At 38.8% G+C, this 16927-nt stretch overlaps 6 protein-coding genes across 10 annotated transcripts; 3 read left to right on the top strand and 3 right to left on the bottom strand.

The window, feature by feature from the left end:
• Positions 1-49: 49 nt before the first annotated feature.
• Positions 50-2000, bottom strand: LOC104706542 (uncharacterized). Of its 2 annotated transcripts, none has more exons than XM_010422836.3 (3): positions 1680-2000; positions 612-1429; positions 50-521 (listed from the first exon to the last, which is right to left on the bottom strand). In XM_010422836.3, exons 2-3 carry the CDS (start codon positions 1417-1419, stop codon positions 397-399), a joined length of 933 nt encoding a protein of 310 aa, XP_010421138.2. In that variant the 5' UTR covers positions 1420-1429; positions 1680-2000; the 3' UTR covers positions 50-396. The 2 variants fall into 2 exon arrangements, with proteins under 2 accessions (XP_010421138.2, XP_010421074.2); XM_010422772.2 differs by having other exon boundaries at positions 50-527.
• Positions 2001-2130: 130 nt separating this feature from the next.
• On the top strand, positions 2131-10035 carry LOC104706319 (protein HASTY 1). Of its 4 annotated transcripts, none has more exons than XM_010422675.3 (26): positions 2207-2270; positions 2375-2450; positions 2555-2641; positions 2734-2783; positions 2884-3093; positions 3329-3430; positions 3857-4000; positions 4096-4176; positions 4261-4330; positions 4642-4712; positions 4793-4956; positions 5051-5122; positions 5208-5445; positions 5784-5846; positions 5930-6217; positions 6295-6408; positions 6540-6666; positions 6756-6925; positions 7037-7138; positions 7577-7680; positions 7772-8057; positions 8170-8411; positions 8506-9009; positions 9096-9390; positions 9499-9682; positions 9772-10035. In XM_010422675.3, the coding sequence occupies exons 6-26, from the start codon at positions 3422-3424 to the stop codon at positions 9825-9827; spliced, it is 3384 nt and encodes a 1127-aa protein (XP_010420977.2). In that variant the 5' UTR covers positions 2207-2270; positions 2375-2450; positions 2555-2641; positions 2734-2783; positions 2884-3093; positions 3329-3421; the 3' UTR covers positions 9828-10035. The 4 variants fall into 4 exon arrangements, with proteins under 4 accessions (XP_087316076.1, XP_087315969.1, XP_010420977.2 ...); XM_010422605.3 differs by having other exon boundaries at positions 2884-2997; XM_087459950.1 differs by lacking the exon at positions 2375-2450 and having other exon boundaries at positions 2131-2270.
• Positions 10036-10128: 93 nt separating this feature from the next.
• On the bottom strand, positions 10129-11394 carry LOC147949452 (conserved oligomeric Golgi complex subunit 2-like). Its single transcript, XM_087460766.1, has 4 exons — positions 11264-11394; positions 11043-11168; positions 10567-10701; positions 10129-10479 (listed from the first exon to the last, which is right to left on the bottom strand). Exons 1-4 carry the CDS (start codon positions 11330-11332, stop codon positions 10366-10368), a joined length of 444 nt encoding a protein of 147 aa, XP_087316892.1. The 5' UTR covers positions 11333-11394; the 3' UTR covers positions 10129-10365.
• Positions 11320-13461, top strand: LOC147949453 (protein HASTY 1-like). Its single transcript, XM_087460413.1, has 6 exons — positions 11320-11484; positions 11597-11838; positions 11933-12436; positions 12523-12817; positions 12926-13109; positions 13198-13461. The coding sequence occupies exons 1-6, from the start codon at positions 11335-11337 to the stop codon at positions 13251-13253; spliced, it is 1431 nt and encodes a 476-aa protein (XP_087316539.1). The 5' UTR covers positions 11320-11334; the 3' UTR covers positions 13254-13461.
• A 93-nt stretch (positions 13462-13554) lies between these two features.
• Positions 13555-14820, bottom strand: LOC147949454 (conserved oligomeric Golgi complex subunit 2-like). Its single transcript, XM_087460733.1, has 4 exons — positions 14690-14820; positions 14469-14594; positions 13993-14127; positions 13555-13905 (listed from the first exon to the last, which is right to left on the bottom strand). Exons 1-4 carry the CDS (start codon positions 14756-14758, stop codon positions 13792-13794), a joined length of 444 nt encoding a protein of 147 aa, XP_087316859.1. The 5' UTR covers positions 14759-14820; the 3' UTR covers positions 13555-13791.
• LOC147949455 (protein HASTY 1-like) lies at positions 14746-16887 on the top strand. The gene is made up of 6 exons (XM_087460442.1): positions 14746-14910; positions 15023-15264; positions 15359-15862; positions 15949-16243; positions 16352-16535; positions 16624-16887. The coding sequence occupies exons 1-6, from the start codon at positions 14761-14763 to the stop codon at positions 16677-16679; spliced, it is 1431 nt and encodes a 476-aa protein (XP_087316568.1). The 5' UTR covers positions 14746-14760; the 3' UTR covers positions 16680-16887.
• The last annotated feature ends 40 nt before the right edge of the window (positions 16888-16927 follow it).

The raw sequence follows: 16927 nt of genomic DNA on the forward strand, positions 1-16927 counted from the left end.
TTTTACTTTCCTTTTTTAATTTCTGACTTACATACGAATTTATTTAATATACTCAGAAACTTTGCTTTTTTATTTAGTTCCTCATGTCAAAATACTGTATGTGCATCATACATGATCAAACTGACGAAATGTGTACATAGGAACGTCATATTTGGGTGGAATCAATCAAAGGTTCGAACCATAGAGAACAACCGAAAGAGACCATAACATTAGGAGTTATACCATTGCCTCCTCATAGATACATACAAAATTTGTTTAGTTCTCTCAATTCTCACACTCTAACTACGGGTTACTCACTCGTACTTACTATTTTTTCTAGAGTTAACCGCCAAAACAGAAGCTCACTTAATTAATAATCTCTCCTTCTTGAGTGTAAAGCTTCTCTCTTCAGTTTCCTCAGGCGTCTTTCATTGCTTCTTTCCTCTGGTATGTGTACAAGACTTGAGGATGCTTGGTCTCATCGGTGGACGACTTCACATCAGATGATGACATAACAACAACATTGACCCCCGGAGTTAAGCCTGAAACTTCCAATAATAAGCATATTATACCACTAATAAGTGTATACTTTTTTATCAATAACGAACAAGTGCAAATACAAGAACGCTTACCAAGATTGTTGTTGTCCTCCTCTACACCAGTATGCTTCACAAGCACCGTTTTCGTCTGTCCCAACTGTTTCTTCTTCAGCTCCACTTCCACAGGAGTGTTGTCCGGTGAATCCGCTTGCTCTTTCCTTGGACTTACTTCTGTTGTACAATCATCATTTGTCCTAAGCTGAAGGAGTTTCTCTTCCCATGAGTTGACTTGACTCTTGACCAAATCAAGTTCTTTTCCTTTCTCTTCAATGTCTTTCTCCATCAACTCTACTTCCCTAGACCTCTTCTCAAGCAGTTTGCCAGATTCCTCAATCTGGTTAACAATCAGCGTCAACTCTTTCTTCTTTCTTTCTGTTTCCGCTTCCATTTCTTTCTTACGCTCTTGAACACTACGAGCCTCATTGCAACGCCTCTTAAGCTCAGCCATAAGCTGTCCCAATTGTTTATCCTTTAACTCAAGCACACTCTGAACCCTGGTCAATGAATCCAGCTTTACTGTCAGGTCATTCCTCTTCAACCTCAGTTCTTGAGTACACTCTTCCGCTAGTTTCTTCAAATCACCAGCTTTGGACTTTTCTTCTTCAAAAGTTTGAATCTTTTTCTCAAGGTCTGAGCTCAAACTTTGCAGCTCCTTCTCCTTTAGATCTAGCTCCCGGGACCTCTTCTCAATGTTGCCTTCAACCATGCCAAAATGGTCGAGTAAGCCTTTCAATTGACGGACGCATGTTATTACTTCGGAAGCATCAGCTTTGATTTTCTCCATAGATTTTCGGAGTTTCTGTCTCTCCAAACCACCAAAACCCAAGTCATCTTCAACCATAGTTTCCCTCCTGCAAACCAATCAATGTCACAACAAAACAAAACAAACACAACATTGAAACAGAACTCAAAAAAAAAAAAAACGAAAAATAGCAGGAACTTGATAGAACTCTTAGTGTCCAGATACATCATACAACATTCTAAACAAAATCCACCACAGAGACGTTAAACAAAAGCACTAATTGTTCAAGTCCCAAAATAAAAAGACCAAGAAAAGCACAAAGGTGAACAAAAAGACCCTAGAACAGGCAAAGAAATTACCTTACTGTAGCAGGAAAATGAAGAGCGAGAGAAGTCTGAATAATGATATGAAGAATAATGGGAGAGATAAAGAAAACTTCTTTGGTGGTTCCGTACAACACAAGCGTTCGGTTCAGCTAGGGTTTTGCTATCTCGCAAGTCGCAATCGCCGTCGTCCGAGAGAGAGACGATGAAAGAAGAGAGAGAAATGCGGACCAAACTTGTGGTTCAAAATATTTCTAAAAAAGATCCAAAAATTAGACCCGAATCCATTGTAATTTAGCATTTTTTTTTTTGGACATTTTAAACTTGGAACCCCCGTTGGAAATGATTGGGACAAGTCGGAGCAAGGCCCAAAATTACGGCCCAGAGTCAGAACACCCCCTCTGAGTGGTTAAACCGATATGACAAAACTCTGCCGTTTTTTTCATCCTCTCGGAGACAGAGAGAACCCGACGAGTATGATGAGATTCCTTTTTGTTAACAAGAAGAAAGAAAAAAAGGAGGTCGAAGAAGAAGAAGATCGAGGACTAAGGGATTGGAAATTAGCAGCAAGAAACCCTAATTATTTCTGTTGCGATCATGATGAGACCCGTCGTCGTCATAGCCCAGGTAAATGGAAAATTGAGTGCTTTATTTCGTTTTTGTTGTTGTTCGATCGATCCATGATTAAGAAGATCTTCCCCCTAACTCAAAAATAAATAAAAAATTTGCAGTATTTTCGCCGAGGGAAATCACTTGGGTATCGCCAGTCCCGCGATTTTTCTTCCTTGCGTACTCGTGATCCCCTTGGTATCTCTTTTTTTTTTTTTTTTTTTTTCTTTTCCACACAAATCTATAGAATGAAATTAACAATATAATGATATATAGATTCTGAGAGAGGCTTTGTTTTGTAGGGAATACTAATAGGGAGCTATTTGCCGCGGTTATGAGGGGTCATCTTCTTGATATTGTTGTTGGAGCGACTTGCGGAACTGGTCTTGGTATGCTGAGAGTTTTACAAAGAAACATTTCAATTTCTTTTTTCTTTTCATTCTTCTATCAAAGAAAAGTCACCCTCATCTCGCTTCCACAGCTGCTCTTGTATTTGGGTATTCAGGAGGAGAGCGTGAGAAAATGGAACAGGTGAGTAAGCAAGCACTTGCCTCTCGTCTGAAATCCGACAAGAATATAGTTATTAATAGATTATATCACTGTGACCATGCATGCCTGCGGTGTTTTGCAGGAATGGAAGCAGAAGCAGCTCTACATTGATGATCTTGAAAGGAGGATGGAGGAGAAATTTAAGATTTTATTTCTCAAGACCGTTATCATGGCAGACTGACATAGGATGTCATGTGTAATATTTTATGTGTTTTTTCGATTTGCGTATTTGTGTTTCGTTTATGAATATGATGTAGCTGCTGCGCTAGTGGAGTAATAATGGGGTTTACCAGTGAGTGATCAAGCTTTTTTTAAGGATTTATTACTTTGGGGGAAACATAAATATATAATAAAAATTCGAACTTTATTAAGAAGTTAGATGATTGGTTGGTCACCTCAGATTATGTTAATATATACTGCAAACGATTTTTGTTGGTGCGGATTTTGATATTTTGCAATTATATACATGTGAAAGGATTTGTTTTGATTTGATTAATCTCTGCGGTCTTTGGAAAATACATTTGCAGATAAAATCTGGAGATGTAAGGGTTTTGGCAAATACTTCTTTTCATCTTGTGAAGAAGGAGTGGTCTCCTGAAATTCGTCTGCATGCTTTTAAGATGCTTCAGGTTTGTTATGCAAAAGATGTCTTGCTTTCTGATTTTTATATATTTTTCTCTCATACTTAAAAAAACTGCCCTTGCTGAATGAAACTGGACGGGATTTTGAACTCATCGATTTTAGAGTCAAGTTGCTTTGTGGTACGGATCCAATTCCAAAAATTATTTTGTTTAGTTTCTAAATAGTTAGGGAGGTCAGTTGACAAGAACTAGAAAAGCTTGAGACTCCTGTCGAGAGAATTTGAATGGCTAGTCAAATTTGGAGACTTTCATACCCCAAATACATAACATATCCCTGTTCTGCTATTTTAATTGAACCTCAATTCGTTGCTATATCTCAGCGCAGTCTGTTGTGTTGTGTGCTATCTGATTGTCATAATTTAGCTTCTTTGGATAGCATAGAAACCTTATTGTGAAGCTATCTTTCCTTTTCAGCATCTGGTCAGACTACGATGGGACGAATTAAGTCCTCCGGAGTGCAGGGATCTTGTTAATGTTTCTGTTGAACTAATGTCAGAGGTTGCTAATGCATGCGAGAATTGGCCTCTTAAGAGTCAGTCAGCTGCCCTTGTAGCTGAGGTACGAGTTCAAATTGCTCTGCGTTTTCACTTGCTGTCATCATTAGTGCTTGTTTCCGTTCACTTTCTCAGATTAATATCTTTATCTTATTGCAGATAGTTAGAAGACAAGGACCTGATCTTTGGCAAGAGATATTTACATTATTGACTTCCTTGTCTGCTCAGGGCCCCGTGCAAGTAAAATGCTCTTCCATTTATTCACTTTAACGATTTTTTTTTTATAGAGCAATTAAGAAAAGCATACCCATTCTCAAACGATAGGCTGAATTGGTCTTGATGACGCTGAGATGGCTTCCTGAAGATATTACAATTCACAATGACGACTTGGAAGGTATTTATGAGTAAAATATACTTTCTTTTTGTATTAGTCTGTCCGCAGGGTGAAGCTTATTCTAATCTTGAAGTTTAGATTAAACGAAATATAATCGGTTATGGAAAGACACATATGCCAACATATGTTAGTTTTGTAATTCTGTATACCTTAAACTTTTCAGTCTAGTTATACTCAATCTGGTGAACTCTGGTTTCACCATTATGGTTTAGCTCAGACATTTTAAAGAAAGTACCTCTTGAATTATCATCCTTCTCATTTCTTTCCAGCTCCATCCTCCTTTCTAAGTTCTGTTTTGGACATCTCTTCAGGTGACAGGCGTAGGCTATTGTTGCGGGGACTTGCTCAATCTTTGCCTGAGATTTTGCCTTTATTGTATAATGTATGCCGCCGATTTATTCCTGCTCCTCTCAGTATAGTTATTTGCTGCCACGGTGATTTGCTGAATGTATTAAAATGCAGCTTCTTGAGAGACACTTTGGAGCTGCAATAAGTGAAGCTGGTAGGCAACACGTTGACCTGGCAAAACAGCATGCAAATGTGGTTATAGCTTGCTTGAATGCCATCGTTGCATATGCTGATTGGGCTCCTGTTCCAGACCTTGCCAAATATGGATTTCTTAGTGGGTACGGATTCATTAACACCCTTGCGGAGATTGTTATATTGATATCAGCCATGCATTTTTTCTTTACTGATGAAGTGCTCGCAAACTCATAATAGGTGCAGCTTCTTACTTTCTTCTCCCGACTTCCGTCTTCATGCTTGTGAGATTTTCAAACTAGTCTGCTCTAGGTATGCAACTGGGCTGTTTTATCTGATGTACTTACGTGAGCACACATAGACATCTTTGAAATTTTCTAGCTTTTCTTATCTGCAGAAAAAGACCCAGTGATGCTTCTACCGCAGAGTTCGATTCTGCAATTAGCAATTTGTTTCAGATCCTGACGAACGTTTCCAGAGAATTCTTATTCAGATCCTCTTCAAGTTCTAGCGATTTAGATGAAAGTGATTATGATTTTGCAAAATGCATGTGTGAAAGTATGGCCTCTTTAGGCTCAACGAACTTGCAATGCATCTCTTCTGATGGTGGTGTTATGGCTCTTTACCTTCAGCAGGTATTGTTAATGTCTTATTTTTGTTACTTAACTGGATGTTTTCAGTGAAGATCCTGAAGTTAGTAATCGCTGCAATGGCAAACTGAAACAGGATAAGTTTGATTTTGAACAGTCAAATTTTTATCGTTGAGCTGGTCATTTTGAAAATTTGAGATTAGATTCTCGTTCTTGAGTGAGCCGAGTCCAATTGTTTAATAAGTGTCGTATCCTTGCTGATATAGTTTGATTGATCTCGGCCAATAATAACTTAAAAATCCTTCTATATATGTTAGCAATAATATTTTGCATTATTAGATTTTATTTTGAATATGTTGCCTTATTCGTTTTTATTTGTATAGATGCTTGGCTTCTTCCAACACTTCAAGTTAGGCCTTCACTTCGAGGCACTTCTCTTTTGGCTGGTATGTCGTAAATCCAACCTTCTTCTTTGGGAAATTTCAAAGGCTTGTTGTTAATTTCAGCGTCTTTTCCTTTTGAGTTTTAGTCATTGATGCGGGATTTACTTCCAAAGCCCAAGGCTGCGACTTATCCAAGTGGTGAGGGATCATCAACTGGCGGTGTGGTTAGTTCAAGCCAGGTTGATAGTGAAAAGAAAAAGACTTTAAGTCTTATTAATGATGATATCTCTAGCAGTCTACTGGATGTATCTTTCCAGCGGATGTCCAAGAAAGAAAATGTTCCTCCTGGTGTTACTGTTTCGATTGGGCCCCTGGAACTCTGGAGTGATGAATTTGAAGGGAAGGGAGAATTTGGCCCGTACCGATCAAAGCTGGTATATTCCTGAACCAAATGCATTGGGTCTTACTTTCCAGACAAACACTTACCTAGAAACTTCTTTCTTTCGTGCAGCTAGAATTGATCAAGCATACTGCTTCTCACAAGCCTCTCGTCGCCAGTACCAAAATATCTGAAAGGGTGATTACACTCATTAAGCACCTATTGGCTTCTCCAGCACCCCTTCAGGTTTTCTCTCGACTCTCGAGTTCTTTAAGCTGTTGACTTCGCTTGACAAACATGCACCATTAGATATCTACTATATGGAGGCTCTTTGATGATCTAGTTCATATTTAAGCTCATGATACAAACATTCCCAGGATGTAGCAGTGATGGACACCCAGGACTTAGCACTTGATTGTATTGTGGCAACGATTTTTGATGGATCAAATGAGTTTGCTGGGGGAAGTTCTGAAGTTCATTATGCATTACGTGGAATATATGAGGGTATACTGCAGCATATTCAAATTCCCAAGGTTTTGTTTACTATGTCTGGGCTTTTTTAACACTCGGTATTGTGCTGTTTGATGGGCCAGGATTGCTTCAGCAGCTTCTCTCTTTAAAATGGAATGAACCAGAGCTTATGATAGTGCACGTGCACTATCTGGATGCAATGGGTCCTTTTCTCAAGTATTTTCCAGATGCAGTTGGAAGTGTCATCAATAAACTGTTTGAGCTTCTCACCTCTCTTCCACACGTTGTGAAGGTTTATTGTTATTGTATACATGCGCTTATACATATAAATAACCTTTTCAAAATTTTGACAGTGCAGAAGTCAAGGTGTGGATGAGTTATCTGACGCCTGTTTCTTTGGCAGGATCCAGCTACTAGTATATCTCGAGCTGCAAGATTGCAGATTTGTACATCTTTCATTAGAATAGCCAAAGCCGCAGAAAAAAGTGTTTTGCCTCACATGAAGGTAGCTTTGATCTGTCACTAATTACAGTTAGGAATTCAGATAAGTAAACGCTGGAAAATTGTTTGCATAAGTTTATGATTTGTTAAGCTGGTGATGGTGTGATTCATGGATATATACCACCACACACTTTTTTCTTATTGTCGTACACGAAGACAAAATTCTTTAAATTGGTTCTAATAGTCTAATCAAAGGTGTCTGGTTACTTTATCTTGTTAAAACTAGAGCAACAGGGCACCAGCTATTGGTTGGTCTGCATCATTATTTCATTGGTTTATATTTTCCTTCTTGTTGGAACATCTTTGGTTAACTAGAAACTTATTAACATTTTCCTGTGAACCTTGGGTATCATTTTTGTGGCAGAATTCTTCTTTTGCATTTACTTGAGTGCCTCTATAGCACAAAAAAAGTCGTCATCTTTACAGACATAATTTTGCGCAGGGTATTGCTGATACAATGGGGTATTTGGAAAAAGAAGGAACTTTACTCCGTGGGGAGCATAACATTCTGGGTGAAGCATTTCTTATTATGGCTTCCTCAGCAGGGTAATATTTGATTCAAACTGAAGTATAATTGATTGCATATATCCAGCTTCGGATTAGTCATGTTCTTAGATATAATCTAAACCTGGCGCAGAGCTCAACAGCAGCAAGAAGTTCTTGCTTGGTTATTGGAACCATTGAGTCAACAGTGGATCCAACCAGAGTGGCAGAACAATTATCTATCAGACCCAATGGGTCTTGTTCGCTTATGCTCCAACACATCATTCATGTGGTCTATATTCCACACTGTTACATTCTTTGAGAAAGCACTCAAGAGAAGTGGATACAGAAAAAGCAATTTGAACAAGACCTCTGAGACAACTCCAGCTTCACATCCTATGGCTCCTCATCTTTCTTGGATGTTGCCACCCCTCTTAAAAGTATGCCCTGAAAATGTGGACTTGCTTAGTTTAATAAGTCATGAAGCTCTATATTGGTATGCTTTTTGTTTTTGCAAGAATAACATGACAACATTCCTCTTTATATCTACAGCTACTCCGTGCTCTTCATTCCCTTTGGTCACCCTCTGTAATTCAAACATTACCTGGAGAACTTAGGGCAGCAATGACAATGACTGATGCTGAGCGATGCAGTCTCCCTGGTGAAGCAATTCCTAAATTTTCAAAAGGCGTATCGGTTTATGCTGATGGGTCGTTCGATGGAACTAAAGAAGGAAAAGCCGAGGCAAGTGAATCTGATATACGAAACTGGTTGAAAGGTATCCGAGAGAGTGGGTGAGTTTGTAGTATCCTCCTTTGAGCAAGCCTTACATAGAGCAATTGATATTTCTCTCATTTATAACTCATCAGTGTTTGTTTACACATTTAGATACAACGTGTTGGGCCTATCAACAACCATTGGAGAGACATTCTTTAAATGCTTAGATGCTAACTATGTTGCGATGGCACTCATGGAAAATTTGCAGTCGATGGAATTCAGACACATTCGGCTGTTTATTCATACCTTTATAATCTATATAGTCAAATCTTGTCCCGCGGATATGTGGGATTCATGGCTAGGAATGCTTCTGAACCCATTGTTTATCCACTGTCAGCAAGCTCTCAGCTCATCTTGGGCCGGTCTTCTGCACGAGGGGAGAGCAAAGGTTCCGGACTTGTTTGGCGTACAAAGTGGATCAGACATGAAACTTGAAGTGATGGAAGAAAAACTGTTAAGAGATTTAACTCGGGAAATTGCAACTCTGTTTTCAACAATGGCATCTCCTGGACTAAACAAAAGACTTCCGGTTTTGGAAAATTCAGGCCGTGTTGGTCGTGTGGATATGTCTACTCTCACAGATTTGCTTGCGTTCAGATCCAACTCTATGGTGGGGTAAGTATACTACCCTCTATATACTTCAGAGTAAAAGTTGTTTTGATAAAATACAAAATAACGGGAAAAAATGAATTGGATTGTAGGTTCCTCCTGAATCACAAAAGTGTAGCTCTACCAGCACTGCAGATCTGTTTAGAAGCCTTTACCTGGACAGATGGAGAAGCGACCACCAAAGTCTGCTGTTTTTGTGGTGTTGTTCTTCTTTTAGCTATACTAACAAATAACGTGGAGCTACGAGAATTTGTTTCAAAAGATTTGTTCACAGCAGTCATCCGCGGCTTAAGCATGGAGTCCAATGCCATTAACAGCCCTGATTTAGTTAATATATGCCGTGAAATATTTATCTATCTCTCTGACAGAGACCCAGCTCCTCGCCAGGTGAGTCTAAACCATAAGCATTCATGGTTGAGTCTTTTTGCCTGCTGTATGATACTTCATTTACCTTGGCTTTTGAGTTTTGATCATGTTTATTCTGGTATTTATCAGGTTTTGCTTTCGCTCCCTTGTCTCTCTCCAAACGACTTGCATGCTTTTGAAGAAGCTGCAGCCAAAACTTCCAGTCCCAAAGAACAAAAGCAGCTTATGAGGAGCTTGTTGTTGTTAGGTACTGGGAATAACTTAAAAGCACTTGCTGCTCAAAAGAATCTGAATCTTATAACAAATGTCACGGGTAAGCCAGGTTCGCTTCACATTTATGATCTCTCTTTTCCAACAGAGTTTAAAACTTTACTTTCTTCCTCGTTTTTTTTTTGCATTCAGCAAGATCGCGCCTACCCGCAAGCGCTCCAGAAACAATTGGAGCGAGTGTTCTGTGAGATGAAGCCATAGGAGTTCTTACAATGGATTGGAGAGTTGTAGAGAATATAAATAGAGTTTATTTGAGATGTGACAACAATAGAGATTAGAGAAGCAGGTTTATGTCCTTAGGTTATATTACCTTTACTTGATAAAATTCGTAGGTAAAAAGAGATAATACGATACAACACGGAAGAGATAATATAATACGATTCAAAGATTTTGTGATATCGATTCTTACAACCGGTGAATTCGTGATTTCAAAAAAAAAAGAAAAGTAGGATTTTATTGTCAAATAAAGTAATTGAAAGAACATCGAAATATCTTTGGTACTTTTGTCAGCTCTCTACTATAACCTCTTAACGCGGTCTTTGTCATAAAATGAAATCAGATTCTAAAATCAGAGGATCTCATGGGTACATGCTGCCGACAATTTACATGTGCAAATGACATTCACTGCTCTAATTTTAGCCACCAATTATGCATTGCGAAAGAAAATACACTAGTTTTTATTATAAGTTATGATACCGCCATGTTGTCTGAAAATACAGTGCGCGCTCAAACACTAATTGTGTTTTGCCTATCCGCAGGTGCGACGCATTGCCAGAGGGAACAATAAGGCGGGATATCTGCTGGATTTAACCCCAGTGCAGAAATGTTTCGGCCATACTCCTGGTAAGATATTTTAACTAATGATTGTACTTCTTTCTAAAACTACTATTTCCAGAGAACGCAATGAAACATCATGAGGAGGGTTACCTGAAGATCAAGGAACAATTGCATACACATCTTGTCTGTTTCAGATACATTCTGGTCAGATAAACTTGATGCTGCACCTGCTCGTTTCTGTGCATTTTGTCTGTGTTTCTGAAGCACTGTCTCTCTTTTTCTCGCCTGCAACATATTTTTACCACCTTTTACTACACATAATCCAACCAAATCTACATCTTTATAGTATAATAAGAATTTGAATACGATTTTCAGCAATAAAAACTCTGGTTTTGGTTATAGCTACTAGGGTTATTTGTCTATTCAACTCCTGTTGTTAAAATCTATAAGATTTGTTTACTTTTTCATCAACAAATCTTCTTTTTTCTTGCATATTGAAAAATGATGAGAACATTAGATGTGTTTTCTATCTTGATTTATAATAGAGATAAATCTCAGTTATAAAAGCTAGGGTCTCACTCACTTGTTTATTATACTTAGAAAGTGTTTATAACGAAAATACTTACCTCGCTAACAAGTTCAGCAGCTAATTCATAATAACGCCTGGAAATTTCAGTGACAGTGCCAAGCAATAACTCCTCCCTTGTTTCGTGGGTCAAGTAATTTCTAGCCTTATCTCCCTCCAAAAAGGCCTATCAATACAAAATAATGCAATAATCCACACTTCAGAACTCATCAGTCAAGCAACTTTGAACTTCAAACCGCAACCCCAAAGCTAAATGAATACCTTTAGTGGACGCAATAGTCCAATGACGTACGGTGAGTGCCTGACAGGCAGTGGTTTATTAGGCATCATAAATGTTGCGGTTATCCCCCGCAGCTGCCTTAGGTTCTATAGGAAAGAAGAAACCATTTACCACTACGGACTTGAACAAGACCTCTGAGACAACTCCAGCTTCACATCCTATGGCTCCTCATCTTTCTTGGATGTTGCCACCCCTCTTAAAAGTATGCCCTGAAAATGTGGACTTGCTTAGTTTAATAAGTCATGAAGCTCTATATTGGTATGCTTTTTGTTTTTGCAAGAATAACATGACAACATTCCTCTTTATATCTACAGCTACTCCGTGCTCTTCATTCCCTTTGGTCACCCTCTGTAATTCAAACATTACCTGGAGAACTTAGGGCAGCAATGACAATGACTGATGCTGAGCGATGCAGTCTCCCTGGTGAAGCAATTCCTAAATTTTCAAAAGGCGTATCGGTTTATGCTGATGGGTCGTTCGATGGAACTAAAGAAGGAAAAGCCGAGGCAAGTGAATCTGATATACGAAACTGGTTGAAAGGTATCCGAGAGAGTGGGTGAGTTTGTAGTATCCTCCTTTGAGCAAGCCTTACATAGAGCAATTGATATTTCTCTCATTTATAACTCATCAGTGTTTGTTTACACATTTAGATACAACGTGTTGGGCCTATCAACAACCATTGGAGAGACATTCTTTAAATGCTTAGATGCTAACTATGTTGCGATGGCACTCATGGAAAATTTGCAGTCGATGGAATTCAGACACATTCGGCTGTTTATTCATACCTTTATAATCTATATAGTCAAATCTTGTCCCGCGGATATGTGGGATTCATGGCTAGGAATGCTTCTGAACCCATTGTTTATCCACTGTCAGCAAGCTCTCAGCTCATCTTGGGCCGGTCTTCTGCACGAGGGGAGAGCAAAGGTTCCGGACTTGTTTGGCGTACAAAGTGGATCAGACATGAAACTTGAAGTGATGGAAGAAAAACTGTTAAGAGATTTAACTCGGGAAATTGCAACTCTGTTTTCAACAATGGCATCTCCTGGACTAAACAAAAGACTTCCGGTTTTGGAAAATTCAGGCCGTGTTGGTCGTGTGGATATGTCTACTCTCACAGATTTGCTTGCGTTCAGATCCAACTCTATGGTGGGGTAAGTATACTACCCTCTATATACTTCAGAGTAAAAGTTGTTTTGATAAAATACAAAATAACGGGAAAAAATGAATTGGATTGTAGGTTCCTCCTGAATCACAAAAGTGTAGCTCTACCAGCACTGCAGATCTGTTTAGAAGCCTTTACCTGGACAGATGGAGAAGCGACCACCAAAGTCTGCTGTTTTTGTGGTGTTGTTCTTCTTTTAGCTATACTAACAAATAACGTGGAGCTACGAGAATTTGTTTCAAAAGATTTGTTCACAGCAGTCATCCGCGGCTTAAGCATGGAGTCCAATGCCATTAACAGCCCTGATTTAGTTAATATATGCCGTGAAATATTTATCTATCTCTCTGACAGAGACCCAGCTCCTCGCCAGGTGAGTCTAAACCATAAGCATTCATGGTTGAGTCTTTTTGCCTGCTGTATGATACTTCATTTACCTTGGCTTTTGAGTTTTGATCATGTTTATTCTGGTATTTATCAGGTTTTGCTTTCGCTCCCTTGTCTCTCTCCAAACGACTTGCATGCTTTTGAAGAAGCTGCAGCCAAAACTTCCAGTCCCAAAGAACAAAAGCAGCTTATGAGGAGCTTGTTGTTGTTAGGTACTGGGAATAACTTAAAAGCACTTGCTGCTCAAAAGAATCTGAATCTTATAACAAATGTCACGGGTAAGCCAGGTTCGCTTCACATTTATGATCTCTCTTTTCCAACAGAGTTTAAAACTTTACTTTCTTCCTCGTTTTTTTTTGCATTCAGCAAGATCGCGCCTACCCGCAAGCGCTCCAGAAACAATTGGAGCGAGTGTTCTGTGAGATGAAGCCATAGGAGTTCTTACAATGGATTGGAGAGTTGTAGAGAATATAAATAGAGTTTATTTGAGATGTGACAACAATAGAGATTAGAGAAGCAGGTTTATGTCCTTAGGTTATATTACCTTTACTTGATAAAATTCGTAGGTAAAAAGAGATAATACGATACAACACGGAAGAGATAATATAATACGATTCAAAGATTTTGTGATATCGATTCTTACAACCGGTGAATTCGTGATTTCAAAAAAAAAAGAAAAGTAGGATTTTATTGTCAAATAAAGTAATTGAAAGAACATCGAAATATCTTTGGTACTTTTGTCAGCTCTCTACTATAACCTCTTAACGCGGTCTTTGTCATAAAATGAAATCAGATTCTAAAATCAGAGGATCTCATGGGTACATGCTGCCGACAATTTACATGTGCAAATGACATTCACTGCTCTAATTTTAGCCACCAATTATGCATTGCGAAAGAAAATACACTAGTTTTTATTATAAGTTATGATACCGCCATGTTGTCTGAAAATACAGTGCGCGCTCAAACACTAATTGTGTTTTGCCTATCCGCAGGTGCGACGCATTGCCAGAGGGAACAATAAGGCGGGATATCTGCTGGATTTAACCCCAGTGCAGAAATGTTTCGGCCATACTCCTGGTAAGATATTTTAACTAATGATTGTACTTCTTTCTAAAACTACTATTTCCAGAGAACGCAATGAAACATCATGAGGAGGGTTACCTGAAGATCAAGGAACAATTGCATACACATCTTGTCTGTTTCAGATACATTCTGGTCAGATAAACTTGATGCTGCACCTGCTCGTTTCTGTGCATTTTGTCTGTGTTTCTGAAGCACTGTCTCTCTTTTTCTCGCCTGCAACATATTTTTACCACCTTTTACTACACATAATCCAACCAAATCTACATCTTTATAGTATAATAAGAATTTGAATACGATTTTCAGCAATAAAAACTCTGGTTTTGGTTATAGCTACTAGGGTTATTTGTCTATTCAACTCCTGTTGTTAAAATCTATAAGATTTGTTTACTTTTTCATCAACAAATCTTCTTTTTTCTTGCATATTGAAAAATGATGAGAACATTAGATGTGTTTTCTATCTTGATTTATAATAGAGATAAATCTCAGTTATAAAAGCTAGGGTCTCACTCACTTGTTTATTATACTTAGAAAGTGTTTATAACGAAAATACTTACCTCGCTAACAAGTTCAGCAGCTAATTCATAATAACGCCTGGAAATTTCAGTGACAGTGCCAAGCAATAACTCCTCCCTTGTTTCGTGGGTCAAGTAATTTCTAGCCTTATCTCCCTCCAAAAAGGCCTATCAATACAAAATAATGCAATAATCCACACTTCAGAACTCATCAGTCAAGCAACTTTGAACTTCAAACCGCAACCCCAAAGCTAAATGAATACCTTTAGTGGACGCAATAGTCCAATGACGTACGGTGAGTGCCTGACAGGCAGTGGTTTATTAGGCATCATAAATGTTGCGGTTATCCCCCGCAGCTGCCTTAGGTTCTATAGGAAAGAAGAAACCATTTACCACTACGGACTTGAACAAGACCTCTGAGACAACTCCAGCTTCACATCCTATGGCTCCTCATCTTTCTTGGATGTTGCCACCCCTCTTAAAAGTATGCCCTGAAAATGTGGACTTGCTTAGTTTAATAAGTCATGAAGCTCTATATTGGTATGCTTTTTGTTTTTGCAAGAATAACATGACAACATTCCTCTTTATATCTACAGCTACTCCGTGCTCTTCATTCCCTTTGGTCACCCTCTGTAATTCAAACATTACCTGGAGAACTTAGGGCAGCAATGACAATGACTGATGCTGAGCGATGCAGTCTCCCTGGTGAAGCAATTCCTAAATTTTCAAAAGGCGTATCGGTTTATGCTGATGGGTCGTTCGATGGAACTAAAGAAGGAAAAGCCGAGGCAAGTGAATCTGATATACGAAACTGGTTGAAAGGTATCCGAGAGAGTGGGTGAGTTTGTAGTATCCTCCTTTGAGCAAGCCTTACATAGAGCAATTGATATTTCTCTCATTTATAACTCATCAGTGTTTGTTTACACATTTAGATACAACGTGTTGGGCCTATCAACAACCATTGGAGAGACATTCTTTAAATGCTTAGATGCTAACTATGTTGCGATGGCACTCATGGAAAATTTGCAGTCGATGGAATTCAGACACATTCGGCTGTTTATTCATACCTTTATAATCTATATAGTCAAATCTTGTCCCGCGGATATGTGGGATTCATGGCTAGGAATGCTTCTGAACCCATTGTTTATCCACTGTCAGCAAGCTCTCAGCTCATCTTGGGCCGGTCTTCTGCACGAGGGGAGAGCAAAGGTTCCGGACTTGTTTGGCGTACAAAGTGGATCAGACATGAAACTTGAAGTGATGGAAGAAAAACTGTTAAGAGATTTAACTCGGGAAATTGCAACTCTGTTTTCAACAATGGCATCTCCTGGACTAAACAAAAGACTTCCGGTTTTGGAAAATTCAGGCCGTGTTGGTCGTGTGGATATGTCTACTCTCACAGATTTGCTTGCGTTCAGATCCAACTCTATGGTGGGGTAAGTATACTACCCTCTATATACTTCAGAGTAAAAGTTGTTTTGATAAAATACAAAATAACGGGAAAAAATGAATTGGATTGTAGGTTCCTCCTGAATCACAAAAGTGTAGCTCTACCAGCACTGCAGATCTGTTTAGAAGCCTTTACCTGGACAGATGGAGAAGCGACCACCAAAGTCTGCTGTTTTTGTGGTGTTGTTCTTCTTTTAGCTATACTAACAAATAACGTGGAGCTACGAGAATTTGTTTCAAAAGATTTGTTCACAGCAGTCATCCGCGGCTTAAGCATGGAGTCCAATGCCATTAACAGCCCTGATTTAGTTAATATATGCCGTGAAATATTTATCTATCTCTCTGACAGAGACCCAGCTCCTCGCCAGGTGAGTCTAAACCATAAGCATTCATGGTTGAGTCTTTTTGCCTGCTGTATGATACTTCATTTACCTTGGCTTTTGAGTTTTGATCATGTTTATTCTGGTATTTATCAGGTTTTGCTTTCGCTCCCTTGTCTCTCTCCAAACGACTTGCATGCTTTTGAAGAAGCTGCAGCCAAAACTTCCAGTCCCAAAGAACAAAAGCAGCTTATGAGGAGCTTGTTGTTGTTAGGTACTGGGAATAACTTAAAAGCACTTGCTGCTCAAAAGAATCTGAATCTTATAACAAATGTCACGGGTAAGCCAGGTTCGCTTCACATTTATGATCTCTCTTTTCCAACAGAGTTTAAAACTTTACTTTCTTCCTCGTTTTTTTTTGCATTCAGCAAGATCGCGCCTACCCGCAAGCGCTCCAGAAACAATTGGAGCGAGTGTTCTGTGAGATGAAGCCATAGGAGTTCTTACAATGGATTGGAGAGTTGTAGAGAATATAAATAGAGTTTATTTGAGATGTGACAACAATAGAGATTAGAGAAGCAGGTTTATGTCCTTAGGTTATATTACCTTTACTTGATAAAATTCGTAGGTAAAAAGAGATAATACGATACAACACGGAAGAGATAATATAATACGATTCAAAGATTTTGTGATATCGATTCTTACAACCGGTGAATTCGTGATTTCAAAAAA

This window comes from Camelina sativa, chromosome 1, assembly GCF_030686135.1.
Source record: "Camelina sativa cultivar CO46 ecotype springtype chromosome 1, ASM3068613v1".
NCBI lineage: Eukaryota > Viridiplantae > Streptophyta > Magnoliopsida > Brassicales > Brassicaceae > Camelina > Camelina sativa.